At 40.5% G+C, this 13,808-nt stretch overlaps 1 protein-coding gene across 1 annotated transcript in view; it reads right to left on the reverse strand.

Annotated features, from left to right (window-relative positions):
- Positions 1 to 13,808, reverse strand: part of LOC136694214 (uncharacterized) — an 82,418-nt gene that overhangs the window by 57,707 nt on the left and 10,903 nt on the right. The window contains exons 3-7 of the mRNA XM_066667603.1: positions 13,314 to 13,466; positions 13,053 to 13,190; positions 3,992 to 4,143; positions 3,427 to 3,530; positions 3,113 to 3,299 (exon numbers count right to left, since the gene is read on the reverse strand). Of these exons, the coding sequence (XP_066523700.1) occupies positions 3,113 to 3,299; positions 3,427 to 3,530; positions 3,992 to 4,143; positions 13,053 to 13,190; positions 13,314 to 13,466 (734 nt within the window). The remainder of the gene's footprint in view (positions 1 to 3,112; positions 3,300 to 3,426; positions 3,531 to 3,991; positions 4,144 to 13,052; positions 13,191 to 13,313; positions 13,467 to 13,808) is intronic.

Here is a 13,808-nt window from a genome sequence, read left to right on the forward strand (position 1 = left end):
TACAGGACTGTCTCACTGTCTGGTACAGGACTGGACTGTCTCACTGCTAGGTACACGTCTGTCTCACTGTCTTGTAAAGCTCTGTCTCACTGTCTGGTACACAACTGTCTCACTGTCTGGTACAGGACTGCCTCACTGTCTGGAAAAGCTCTGTCTCACTCTCTGGTACAAGACTGTCTTACTGTCTGGTTCAGCACTGTGTCGCTGTCTGGTACAGGTCCGTTTCACTGTCTGGTACAGGACTGCCTCATTGTCTGTTATAGCACTGCCTCACTGTCTGGTACAGGTCTGTCTCACTGTCTGGTACAAGACTGTCTCACTCTCTGGTACAGGACTGTCTCACTGTCTGGTACATGTCTGTCTCACTGTCTGGTATAGGACTGCCTCACTGTCTGGTATAGGACTGCCTCACTGTCTGGTACAGGTCCATCTCACTGTCTGGCACAGGTCCATCTCACTGTCTGGTACAGGTCCATCTCACTGTCTGGTACAGGCCTGTCTCACTTTCTCGTAAAGCTCTGTCTCACTGCCTGGTACAGGACTGTCTCACTGTCTGGTAAAGGACTACCTCACTGTCTGGTACATGTTTGTCTCTGTCTGGTACAGGACTGTCTCACTGCCTGGTACAGGTCCATCTTACTGTCTGCTACTGGAATGTCTCACTGCCTGGTACAGGACTGCCTCACTCTCTGTTACAGGCCTGTTTCACTGACTGTTACAGGAATGTCTCACTGTCTGGTATAGGACTGCCTAACTCTCTGGTACAGGTCCGCCTCACTGTCTGGTACAGGACTGCCTCACTGTCTGGGATAGGACTGCCTCACTCTCTGGTACAGGTCCGTCTCACTGTCTGGTACAGGACTTTCTCACTGTCTGGTACATGTGTGTCTCACTATCTGGTATAGGACTGTCTCCTTGCCTGGTATAGGTCCGTCTCACTGTCTGGTACAGGTCCGTCTCACTGTCTGGTACAGGTCCGTCTCACTTTCTGCTAAACCTTTGTTTCACTGTCTGGTACAGGACTGTTTCACTGTCTGGTACAGGACTGCCTCACTGTCTAGTACAGGCCTGTCTCACTGTCTGGTTCACAACTGTCTCACTGTCTGGTACAGGACTGCCTCACTGTCTGATATAGAACTGCCTTACTGTCTGATATAGAACTGCCTTACTGTCTGATATAGAACTGCCGCACTGTCTGGTACAGGTTCGTCTCACTGTCTGGTACAGTTCTGTCTCACTGTTTGGTAAAGCTCTGTCTCAATGTCTGGTATAGGACTGTCTCACTGTCTGGTACAGGTCTGTCTCACTGTCTGGTAAAGCTCTGTCTCAAAGTCTGGTACAGGTCTGTCTCACTGGCTGGTACAGGTCTGACACACTGCTTGGTACAGGTCTGTCTGAAAGTCTGGTACAGGTTTGTCTCACCATCTGTTACAGGACTGTCTACCTGTCTGGTACAGGTTTGAGTCACTGTCTGGTACAGAACTGACTTACCGTCCTGTACTGATCTGTCTCAGTGTCTGGCAGAGGACTTGCTATGTTTCTTATTTGCAGCTATGTCTATAAAGTCACACGTCATGGATTAGGATGATGGTGGTAGTCAAACGTATGCGTCATTCCATTTCCAAAGTTGTGCTGGCATTTATCAATCCTCAATTCAGTGTCTTGTGTGAACCAGGAATACATCATAGAAAGCAGTACCACCCACAGTGGACAACCCCCACCCCCGCCCCCCACCAATTTGTCTCACTGTTTGTTACACTACTGTCTCACTATCTGGTACAGGTCCATCCCACTGTCTGGTACAGGTCTGTCTCACTGTCTGGTATAGGACTGTCTCACTGTTACAAGTCTGTCTCACTATCTGGTACAGGTACAGGTTAATCTCACTGTCAGGTACAGGTCTGTTTCACTGTCTGATACAGGCCAGTCTCACTGTCTAGTACAGGTCTGTCTGATACAGGTCCATCTAACTGTCTAGTACAGGTCTGTCTAACTGCCTTCTACAAGTCTGTCTCACTGTCTGGTACAGGTCCATCTCACTGTCATTTTGATGGTCGTAAAGTCTTGAGTCACTGAAGGAAGCTGCAATGCTGAGTTTGATGGTGAAAGAATTGTCCAAGAGCTGGAATTATGGCAATAAGCATGAAGGCAGGAGGCTGGTCTGCAACACCTTCAGGGAGCATAAAATGGATGATTAGTAGGCTCAAGACTGTCCAGTCCGAGATGGAGGGAGCAGGATGTGCAGACACACAAGGCCTCACCAGCAGCCAGAATGCCGATTGCAGCAAGGCACCTTCAGGGAGGAAGGAGGAGAAGCAGGAGAGGAGCAGCAGCTATGTGTAGATCCAGAGTGAAATGGAAATGTCCGGAATAGGCTGAAGAGCTTGGAGCAGCCCGCAAGTGAAGCAGGCACAACAATGGTTGAATGCAGCCTTGGAGCTCGAAGCAGAGAATCAGCAGACAAAGATGCAGAAGAGCAACAAGAGAGCTCACATTCGGAAGCAACCAGGTCCAGATCCATTGCGGGAGAAGCAAAACAGTGTGACCTGTGAGGTCGGAAGTTACAGACTAGCGAGTTCATGTCATCGCAGGGATGACATGAGGGTTGGAGTATGTATATAGGGCTGAGTGGAGGAGTTCATGGGTTGTCCAACTCCCGAAATTTTGTTATTACATAACTCTAACATCCCAACATGAGATAATGTTCTTCCTTTGCTACAGTGGCCACTGCTCCTTCTACTGTGGGTGGTAATGCCTACTGTGACATATTTCCGGTGCACACGTGACACTTTGTATCGAGGAATATGAGATGCCTGCACAAAGAGTGCTGATCAGTGTTCAGTCTTACACATAGGAACTCCTCAACTTATACAGGTGTGGAGTTCCCACCCGTCCCCCAAGGTAATACCACTTCATCATCAATTTTACAAACTGCTATCCCATGGCTTTTGCCATTTCTCTGTACTTCATCTTACTCTTCTCTTTTAACCCTAGACACATGATATTCTGCCAGTGCCATTTATGCTTGTGTAAAACCAGTCATGACTCACATTAAAAAAACAAGTTTTAGACACATTTTTGATGAAAAACTATGGTAAGATAGGGTACTTACGATAGCTTGCAGTGAAGAGTAGAAGATGCTGAGCCCTTTCTGAGACTGTGGAACTGAAGGTTTAACACTATTGTGAAACACCTCACTCAGAATCGAGTTCAAATCAGGAAAAGATGTCAATGTGACATAAACTGTTTCATCTTCAGAGATCCCAAGACTTTCCAGTGTCTCGCTGTAATTACTGTACCTATAAGAAAAAAACATGAAACAGGGCAAAGGTGTGACACCTACTATTTATAGATTTATATCATTTTAATGAAATATGTAGCTTAAAGTTAAATCTTGCTATAAACAAATATAAAAAACATAATTACTTGAAATATATCACATGTGCTGGTATTCCACTTTCCATCATAAGTCTTTTTCTTAGATCAGAAAGAGTATCATTTTCCAGGTCCACTTTAATTTCATAAGTCCCCTATTTGCAAAAAGAAAAAAACATGTAAATATTCACTATTAATATTTTATTAACCAAAACAAAAAAAAAGTCCTGTACAGCAATAAAGGTGCAGCAGTGGTGTTAAAGTCCAGTGGTGTTCTATAAAGTTTCATTTCATTCTCTTCTCCAGAAGGAGTGGGATCTCTGTAATCATTCATTATAGAACTGTGTCAAATAAAAGAACATAATATAAGTCCTGGAGATTAAATGAGGTGTATGAAATCAACACAATTTTGATATCCACAATTAATATAGAACAAGGTACATCTATGATCCTTAACTAAAGATACTGAGTACGTTCCACTGAGGGCACCACCCCATTCATAGCAAAAGGTACCACGACACTGACAGATTTTAGGATGTATTGTATACTTTAGATCCAGGCTTGAAAGAAAACAGGGCTTGTGCTTGCAGTATAAAAACTGTAGTATTATTTTTACCCTGAGCATGATGTGGCAGCGGACAGTGTTAGATCCTTGGTTTCTGATGTCCATTGGTTGTGGATTTTGAGGGGACTCTCTCAAGTTTTCTTTTGGTGTAAACACAGCATAAAGTTTGCTTTCGTTTTCAATATGTCTGTCATTCAGTGACCCTGTAACAAGTATAAAAACCAATATTATTGTATCGTATTGTATATTGTTCATTCATTCATTCATTATCAGTAACCGCTTATCCAATTCAGGGTATTGAAGAAAATTAGAGCTAAAACATGGCAAAGCATCAAATTTATTATGTCTATAGTAAGACTGAATGCAGTGACAGCTACAAAACGCCTAATTTAATGAATTTGTACCCCAGTCAATACAGTGGTCTGAATTAATTCAAAACACTCCTTTTCATGTTCATTTTGTAAATCAGCTTCACATTCTTTGAAAAACAGCAGGTGATTCTTGAGACTGGTAGTATAGGCTCAAATATATTTATGTGCATTGCGAGAATTGTGTATAGGCTCAGTTTGGTCACAGTCCTTCAGTCCAAAGAACATAATCTGACATGATTTTAGTAGGGACATTGAGGGTCTGGTGTGGAAGCAAGAGGAAGACGAACGATGGTGAAAGTGGAAGAATAAGATGTGAACGATCAGATATATTAAGACAATGCCCTTATTACCACAAGCCTTATCAGAAGCCCTGGATGATTTGATTTGCAGAAGTTCACCAAAGTGACCGAAGGCACATTGCAGAGGTTTTCTGAAGGCACATGATGTTACTTTCAGATCTGGTGACACATGTGGCCTACAACTCAGCAAGGGCTAACCCAACGAAGGGTATTAGGCAATAAAAACACACACTGTCCACCAAGGATCACTCCCACAAATAAATTCAGATGCTCTTCACTCATCTCGGCTCTGCCTTCAACGCAGTCATCCCCATTAGTCTAGTCTCCAATCTCAGTCTGTTAGGATAGGTATTTGTATCTGCTCCAACATCACTCTGAACACCAGAATGCCACTGGGCTGTATGCTAAAGCCTATGCCCTTCTCACTGTTCACCCACAACTCTCTGCTCCTGCATAGTTCCAACATCAGTCCCTGGCAGCATGTTGTTCTTCCAATATCTATGTGACAATGTAGCTTCTGCTATTTCACGTTTATTACACATAGGTGAAAGCTCTGGGAAGAAAGTATGTAACTTTGATTTACTGTAGTGAAGTCGATGTAAAATTTTCAGTTGGATTAAACAATGTTGTGATTTAATGGAGCAAGAATGTATAACCTCAAGACCCTCTTCCCAGGTTTCCCTAGTCAGCTGAACCCCCAGTTCTTCTTCCCAAGCTGCCTTTAGTACATGAGTTGATGGAATGCTGTGTGTTAACAAATAGTCATAACAGTTACCTATTTCTGTATCTGAACTTGTGCTCATTTTAAGTAGCTTGTCTAATGTATCTGGACTTGCTGTTTCAAAATGAGTAAAATGCTTTCTTACATAATCTCTAATTTGGCGGTACCTGAAAAAAATTGGTATTTGATAGACCAATTTACCCTGCAATTGCTGAAAAGATGAAAAGACCCCATTGATATACAAGTCCCCAATATTTTTTATCCCTAAATTGTTCCAGCGCTCAAAAGTTTTATCTAAAGTTGATGGAGCAAAGGATGGGTTACTTATAACTGGTGTTAGCAAAGATAAGTCAGTAATAATAAAGTAATGTTTAATCTGCTTCCAAGTACACATTGTATTTTTAATGATTGGAACTGTAATAATATTTATGAATTGAAGTGGGAGATAGGATGATTGCTCCAATACTGTAAGGCTGACAATCTTCCTTTTCCATTTCCAACCAGTAATATCATCGATTCAAAATTTTATAAAGCGGATATTTGCTTTCTAGATAGTAGAGCATGAAATTTGGAAGGGCAAGGCCTCCACATTTCCTGCTTTTACAAAGATGGGCCATCTTTATCCTTTGAACCTTGTAATTTCATATGAAATTTAATATGACAGAATAAATTTTTTTTAAATGATTTGGGAAGAAATATTGGTAATCATTGTAAAAGATATAGTATTTGAGGCAAAAATAAATTTTGAGACAATTTCTATGGTGTTCATTCTGCCCAAAAGTGATAACCGCAGCATTAGCCAAAATTGAAGTTTGTTTTTTAATTTATCCACTATGGGAGTCATATTCTTATCAAATAATATACCATACTGCTTTGTCGCTGTAATTCCCAAAAAGGTAAATTCATCAGTCACACTTTTAAGTGTTAGGTTTTGAAGGAAAGTTAAATCTTTCATCCCTATAGACATTAGCTAACCTTCCCCCCAATTAATCTCATATCCTGAGATTAATGTTCCAAATAGATCAATTAGATTGAGTAGCACTGGAGGAGCCAGTGCAGGGCCAGAGCCAGTGTGTTATATACAAAAGTATATACAAAAGTATATCATCAGCATAGAAGGAAATTTTATATGTAGTGTAGATAGTATTATAACCATAGATATCTGGGTGTGATCGAATAGTCTCTGCTAAAGGCTCAACAGCCAATGCAAACAACATTGGATTAAGTAAACAGCCTTGTCTGGTCCCTCTAAACATTTTAAAGTGTGAAGAGATGATTGAGTTAGTGAGTATTTTAGCTGTGCGGTTACAGTACAGCAGTTTAATCCAAGAAATAAATATCTCACGTAGGTTAAATTTCCTCAGCACCAAACATAAATAAGACCTCTCAATGCAATCAAATGCCTTTTCAGCATCAAGTGATATTACTATAAGTTCTTCCTTGGGTGGTCTCTTGGAGTATATAATATTTTAAAGTGGTCTAAGGTTGAAGGCTGAGTCTCTATTGGGTATAAATCTAGTTTGGTCTGGATGTATTAAACTATCTATAAATGGGCTAAGCCTTCTAGAAAGGGACTTAGCTAAAATCTTTTGATTCGAGTTTAACAAAGAGATGGGTCTATATGACCCCACTTCCTCTGGGTCAATGCCTTTTTACAATAATAACTGCTTCAGTCAACATAGATGGCAAATTATCTTCAATAAATGAATGGTTATACATCTTACATAAGCATGGGGCCAACAGGTTACTAATTTTTTTATAAAAAATCATTACCAAAGCCTTCTAGGCCTCATAATACTCCAAAAAATCTTTTGTTTATGTTAGCATGTGATACAAGCATTTCAACTGATTCTGATATATTGGATGGATTTTTCGCATCCCAGCTAGCGAAATTGTATCGGCCCACACTTGGGCAGAATCACGCATGCCGGAACAAAAACACTCGGCCTGATGTTGGTACGCAAAGTTGGCATTGTCTCGGCCGTGCTCGGCTGACAGTTCTGGCCGAGCATTGTGGCACTTATCCAGTTCAGTGTCGCGGTGGGTCCAGAGCCTTCCTGGAATCATTGGTCGCAAGGCAGGAATACACCATGGAGGGGGTGCCAGTCCCTCACAGGGCAATAAACACATTCACACCTATGGTTGCCAATCCACCTACCAACGTGTGTTTTTCGACAAAAGGGAGGAAGCCGGAGCACCCGGAGAAAACCCACACAGACACGGGGAGAACACACCAAACAGACAGTCACCCGGAGCGGGACTCAAACCCACAACCTCCAGGTCCCTGGAGCTGTGTGATTGTGACAAAACCTGCTGTGCCACGGTGCTGCCCTATAATACAATTATGTTCGGGTACCACCACAGTGACAACATTTCTGACAGTGTACATACATTCAATGCAATGACATCAGTAACTGTGCTTTTCATACAACCTTGAAACAATGTAAACATACAGCAATTGCAATGTACATAAATAATACATAAAATCAATAAACAGAAAATACATTAGTAACTGGCATTTGAAATTGGCAGTGTCATGGTTTCCTAAATCCAATTAACATTCAAATACTGTTTTACAAAGAAACACAAGTGGTTTAACACCCTAAGAACTTCCATTTACATTCAGACTTTTCTTTGAAAATATGAAATTTATGTACTACACTAAGGCCATAAGGCCAAATAAAACTCTTAAAATACAAAAATATATTTCACCAGTAGGTTTGGAAAAGCTAAAAAAAAAAGTTACTTTACTACATGTACTTCCATACATTAGACTAAGATTCATGGCATACATCAGTTCCATCAACAGTTTGCAAGCCTCTGCTGTGTTGTCACACTTTGTCAATACCTCACTGCCTTCAACAATGATGGAAATATCAGCCGCATCCTCATCTCTGGCAGCCTGGACAACAGGGATCTTCAGGACGTGCAGTGTAATGAAAGAACGCTCAAATGTAGTCACCTCAGTTGTACTCCTTGTTGAATTCCAGCTCTAGATTTAAACAGATAGAGATTATGTTCTGTTCACTTCAATATATTTTCTTTAAAAATCTCTAACGAAAAATTGTAAAATGCAAATTCATCAATTACAGAACTTCAAATGTGGCAAGATTATCAGGTTATTTTCCAAAGGATTATACAAACGATTATGCTACAACCGATACTAAAGATCCCACTAGTTTTTTTGGTGCAGTCCATCTTTGCATAATTACATACAGAAATTAAATTAGTTCATGTAATTTTATCTAACTTCACAGCTCCAAAAATAAACTTCTTCACTCAATAAATAGGCTTCTATCTTTTTCAATATAACCTCCTTCAACCCATTAATCACTAGCCCAAAATCACTGCTACTTCCTAACAAAGAATTAGTGTATGTGGAATTATATTTTAAACAATACATTACACCAAAAAACAGTGCTGAGTTTGAGAATGTATTTTAACCTACTTATTGCTTTATGTGTTCTTAATGTGTTTAAGCAGTTTTATATCTTATTTTATTTCTTATACAGAGGGAAGCGGTTCTGTGTGACATAAAAACCCACAAAAATGCTCCCATCTTCTTGTAAAATACACCATCGAACCACATAATTACTAAAATTAAAATACTCATGAAATAGCAATTATCATATCATTTAAATGTTTAGTATATCAGGGGGAAAAAACGAGCTAGCTAGAGTTTGTCATTTGAAAAATTATTAAATATTACGTATGTAACATATAGCAGTTGACAGAACAATGCACATAACATTAACCATGTTGATAAAAAAAATACTTGTGTATCCAAAAATATAAGGTTAAATTTAAATACTTACGGAATGAAGCTGTTCCCTGAGGCCGGTGAGAGCTGCTCGCGCGCCGCAGTCACAGAAAAGAGTGCGAATCTTCATCGTATTCTTCCTCTGTGTTTTTACAGCGGTTCGCTTCTGCCACCTTCCTTTTTCTCATGCAGAGTTCATTCATTTTAAAGATGACATTCCAGTCCAGTCATCTTCAAAAACTTAAATAACAATTTCCTCCCTTCAGCACGGCACTGCCTCCTTATTAACTCTATTTATCATAATCATTTCTGTTGTTCGTGTCCCAGTCATTACATCAATATTCTAAAATATAACAATATTAACAGAACTTATCTATAACTGTATGGATGATTCTGTTTATTTAACATTTTTTACATAGTTTTCCAGTCAGTATTTATTATGAAAGTGAAGTTGAACATCTCCCATGGCCTGCACAGTCACCAGATCTAAATATTATTGAGCCACATTGGTGTGTTTTGGAGGAGCGAGTCAGGAAACGTTTTCCTCCACCAGCATCACGTAGTGACCTGGGCACTATCCTGCAAAAAGAATGGCTTAAAATCCCTCTGACCACTGTGCAGGACTTGTATATGCCATTCCCAAGAGGAATTGATGCTGTATTGGCCGCAAAAAGAGGCCCTATACCATACTAATAAATTATTGTGGTCTAAAAGGACAGGTGTTTCAGTTTCATTGTCCAACCCCTGTATATATCTGCTCTTCCAATACTTTTTGTTCTACCAAATTACTTTTCCTACAGAATACCTGAAAAGAAATAATACAACCTCTTAAGTAGGCTTTAAATGCTTCCCATAGTATCTTAGGAAAGATGTCAGGAGTATCGTTAATTTAGAAATAATGAGCATATGCATTTCAAGATATTCACAGAGCTTTTCATCTAATAGTAACTGTGGATTCATTCTCCACATTCTCTGTGGGCTATTAGCTTTGCACACATTTAATGAGAATGTGACAGGGCAGTGGTTGGAAACAGTGATTGCATGGTATTATTACCAGTAGATTGACCAGAGGAGGATAGGTCACCCCTTGTGAGCCTTGGTTCCTCCCAAGGTGTCTTCCTCAGCTGAGGGAGTTTTTCCTTGCCACTGTCACCCCTGGCTTGCTCACTTGGGGTTTTCTTTGGAATCATGTCAAGTCTTACTGGAATACATCAGTTGTAAAAAGCGCTATACAAATAAATTTGATTTGATTTGGTATTTAGCATTATTTATGTGGGGTATCATCGTCTTCCATCAACCAAAAAATAATCAATTCGAGTATACACATTATGCACCAGAGTGGTATGAGTACTCTCTAGCTAAGGGTTTAGTATTCACCATACCTCAGTTATATTCATATTCTTAATTAATGTTCTCAGCACTGTGCATGCAGCTAACTAAGGACCTCTATGACTTGAGGATTTCTCCATTATGTGATCTAGCACAAAATTAAAATCACCCCAGTGTTCCACCCCAGTGAATCACTCTTTAGGGAGTTCCTAAGTACAGAATCTCCCCAGATCTGTGAGCGTTCCTCAGTACAGAATCTCTCCAGATTCTCTCCAGAGAGCAATCCTCCTACAGAATCTCTTCAGATCTGAGAGCATTCCTCAGTACAGAATCTCTCCAGATTTGAGAGCGTTCCTCAGTACAAAATCTCTCCAGATCTGAGAGCGTTCCTCAGTACAGAATCTCTCCAGATCTGAGTGTTGCTCAGTACAGAATCTCCCCAGATCTGAGAGCGTTCCTCAGTACAGAATCTCTCCAGATCTGAGAGCATTCCTCAGTACAGAATTTCCCCAGATCAGAGAGCATTCCTCAGTACAGAATCTCTCCAGATCTGAGAGCATTCCTCAGTATAGAATCTCCCCAGATCTGTGAGCGTTCCTCAGTATAGATTCTCCCCAGATCTGTGAGCGTTCCTCAGTACAGAATCTCCCCAGATCTGAGAGCATTCCTCAGTACAGTATCTCCCCAGATCTGAAAGCATTCCTCAGTACAGAATCTCCCCATAACGGGGGGTTCCTCAGTATAGATTCTCCCCAGATCTGTGAGCGTTCCTCAGTATAGAATCTCTCCAGATCTATGAGCGTTCCTCGGTACAGAATCTCTCCAGATATGAGTGTTCCTCAGTAAAGAATCTCTCCAGATTCTCTCCAGAGAGCAATCCTCCTACAGAATCTCTCCAGAAAGCAATCCTCCTACAGAATCTCTCCAGATCTAAGAGCGTTGCTCAATACAGATTCTCTCCAGATCTGAGTGTTCCTCAGTACAGAATCTCTCCAGATCTGAAAGCGTTCCTCAGTACAGAATCTCCCCAGATCTGTGAGCTTTCCTCAGTACACAATCTCTCTAGATCTGTGAGTGTTCCTCAGTACAGAATCTCCCCAGATCTGTGAGCTTTCCTCAGTACAGTATCTCTCCAGATCTGAGAGCATTCCTCAGTACATAATCTCTCCAGATCTGTGAGCGTTCCTCAGTACAGAATCTCTCCAGATTCTCTCCAGAGAGCATTCCTCCTACAGAATTTCTCCAGATCTGAGAGCGTTCCTAAGTACAGAATCTCCCCAGATATGTGAGCATTCCTCAGTACAGAATCTCTCCAGATTCTCTCCAGAGAGCAATCCTCCTACCGAATCTCTCTAGATCTGAGAGCGTTCCTCTGTACAGAATCTCCCCAGATCTGTGAATGTTCCTCAGTACAGAATCTCTCCAGATTTTCTCCAAAGAGCATTCCTCCAACAGAATCTCTCCAGATCTGAGAGCGTGCCTGAGTACAGAATCTCTCCAGACCTGAGACAATTACAGTACAGAACAGTGTTCCTCAGTATAGAATCTCTCCAGATCTGAGTGTTCCTCAGTACAGAATCTCTCCAGATCTGAGAGCATTCCTCAGTACAGAATCTCCCCAGATCTGAGAGTGTTCCTCAGTACAGAATCTCTCCAGATCTGAGTGTGTTCCTCAGTACAGAATCTCTCCAGATCTGAGTGTTCCTCAATACATAATCTCTCTAGATCTGAGAGCGTGCCTGAGTACAGAATCTCTCCAGACCTGAGACAATTACAGTACAGAACAGTGTTCCTCAGTATAGAATCTCTCCAGATCTGAGTGTTCCTCAGTACAGAATCTCTCCAGATCTGAGAGTGTTCCTCAGTACAGAATCTCTCCAGATCTGAGAGTGTTCCTCAGTACAGAATCTCTCCAGATCTGAGTGTGTTCCTCAGTACAGAATCTCTCCAGATCTGAGTGTTCCTAAATACATAATCTCTCCAGATCTGAGTGACCTCAGTACAGAATCTCTCCAGATTCTCCCCAGAGTTCATTATCCGATCTAGCACAAAATTAAAATCACCCCAGTGTTCTACCCCAGAGAATCTATCCAGATCTGAGAGCATTCCTCTGTAGAGAATCTTTCCAGATCTAAAAGTGTTCCTCTTTAAAGAATCTCTCCAGCTCTGAGAGCATTCCTCCTACAGAATCTTTCCAGATCTGAGACCATTCCTCAGTACAGAATCTCTCCAGATCTGAGAGTGTTCCTCAGTACAGAACCTTTCCAGATCTGAGTGTTCCTCTGTACTGAATCTTTCCAGATCTGAGAGTGTTCCTCAGTACAGAATCTCTCCAGATCTGAGACCGTTCCTCTGTACAGAATCTCTCCTGATCTGAGGCCATTCCTCAGTACAGAATCTCTCCAGATCTGAGAGTGTTCCTCAGTACAGAATCTCTCCAGATCTTAGACCATTCCTCTGTACTGAATCTCTCCAGTCTGTAAGGTTTATATGAATTCATGACTTTGTTATTATATAAATGTATAAGGTTTTTACTTCTACATTTAAAAATGTCAACATTTTAATACAACATTATTTTTAAATGTTCAAATAGTCAGTCTCCTGTCTTTCCCTGTCTGCAATGCACACTCACATGTGTTGAAGAAAGGGTCGTCTGTTAGTGGAAGTCCTTCAGTTGTAAATAAACAAACAGATGATCCAGAACCAATGTTTTCCTCGTAACAGATTCTCAACATGAGATCTTCCACAGTGTTCTGATTTGGGTCCATTCCTAGATCAGTGCCACACAAGTAATAATACAGACCAACATTTCTCTCTATCTGCTTATTTATGACATTTTGACAAATGTTTGTTATTTTTGATATATTGTAATTCTGTTAAAATCTTTATTTACCTCTGATTTCTTTGACTTCTGGGCAGTTGAAAAATGTATAATAAAGTAGGTATGACTGGAGACTTTTGTTCACCTGGGGTCCTTTTGCTATGCTCATTCGTTTAATAGACTCTGTCAGTTTAACAAACCTGTTCTTCTCAACTTGACTCAGACCTTTTGGAGACAAACACAGAGTTTCAGAGCAAAGAAAATACAAGCTCTTTTGCTTTTTATTTTGCACTCATCCACCCCTCTGTGTTTTTGAATTATTCAGGTGCATTTCAATAAATTTGAATGTCATCAAAAATGTAATTTATTTCAGTAATTCAGTTTAAAACTTTGAAACTTGTATAGTATATATGTTCATTAAAAATAGAGTGATCTATTTCATGCCTTTATTTCTTTTAATGTTGATGATTACTGCTTACAGCCAATGAAAACCCAAAAGTCATTATCTCAGAAAATTAGAATAATCAACACCAAATGTCACGCCTTCGTCCTGTCAGTCTGTTGTCC

This window comes from Hoplias malabaricus, chromosome 4, assembly GCF_029633855.1.
Source record: "Hoplias malabaricus isolate fHopMal1 chromosome 4, fHopMal1.hap1, whole genome shotgun sequence".
In the NCBI taxonomy this organism is placed as follows: domain Eukaryota; kingdom Metazoa; phylum Chordata; class Actinopteri; order Characiformes; family Erythrinidae; genus Hoplias; species Hoplias malabaricus.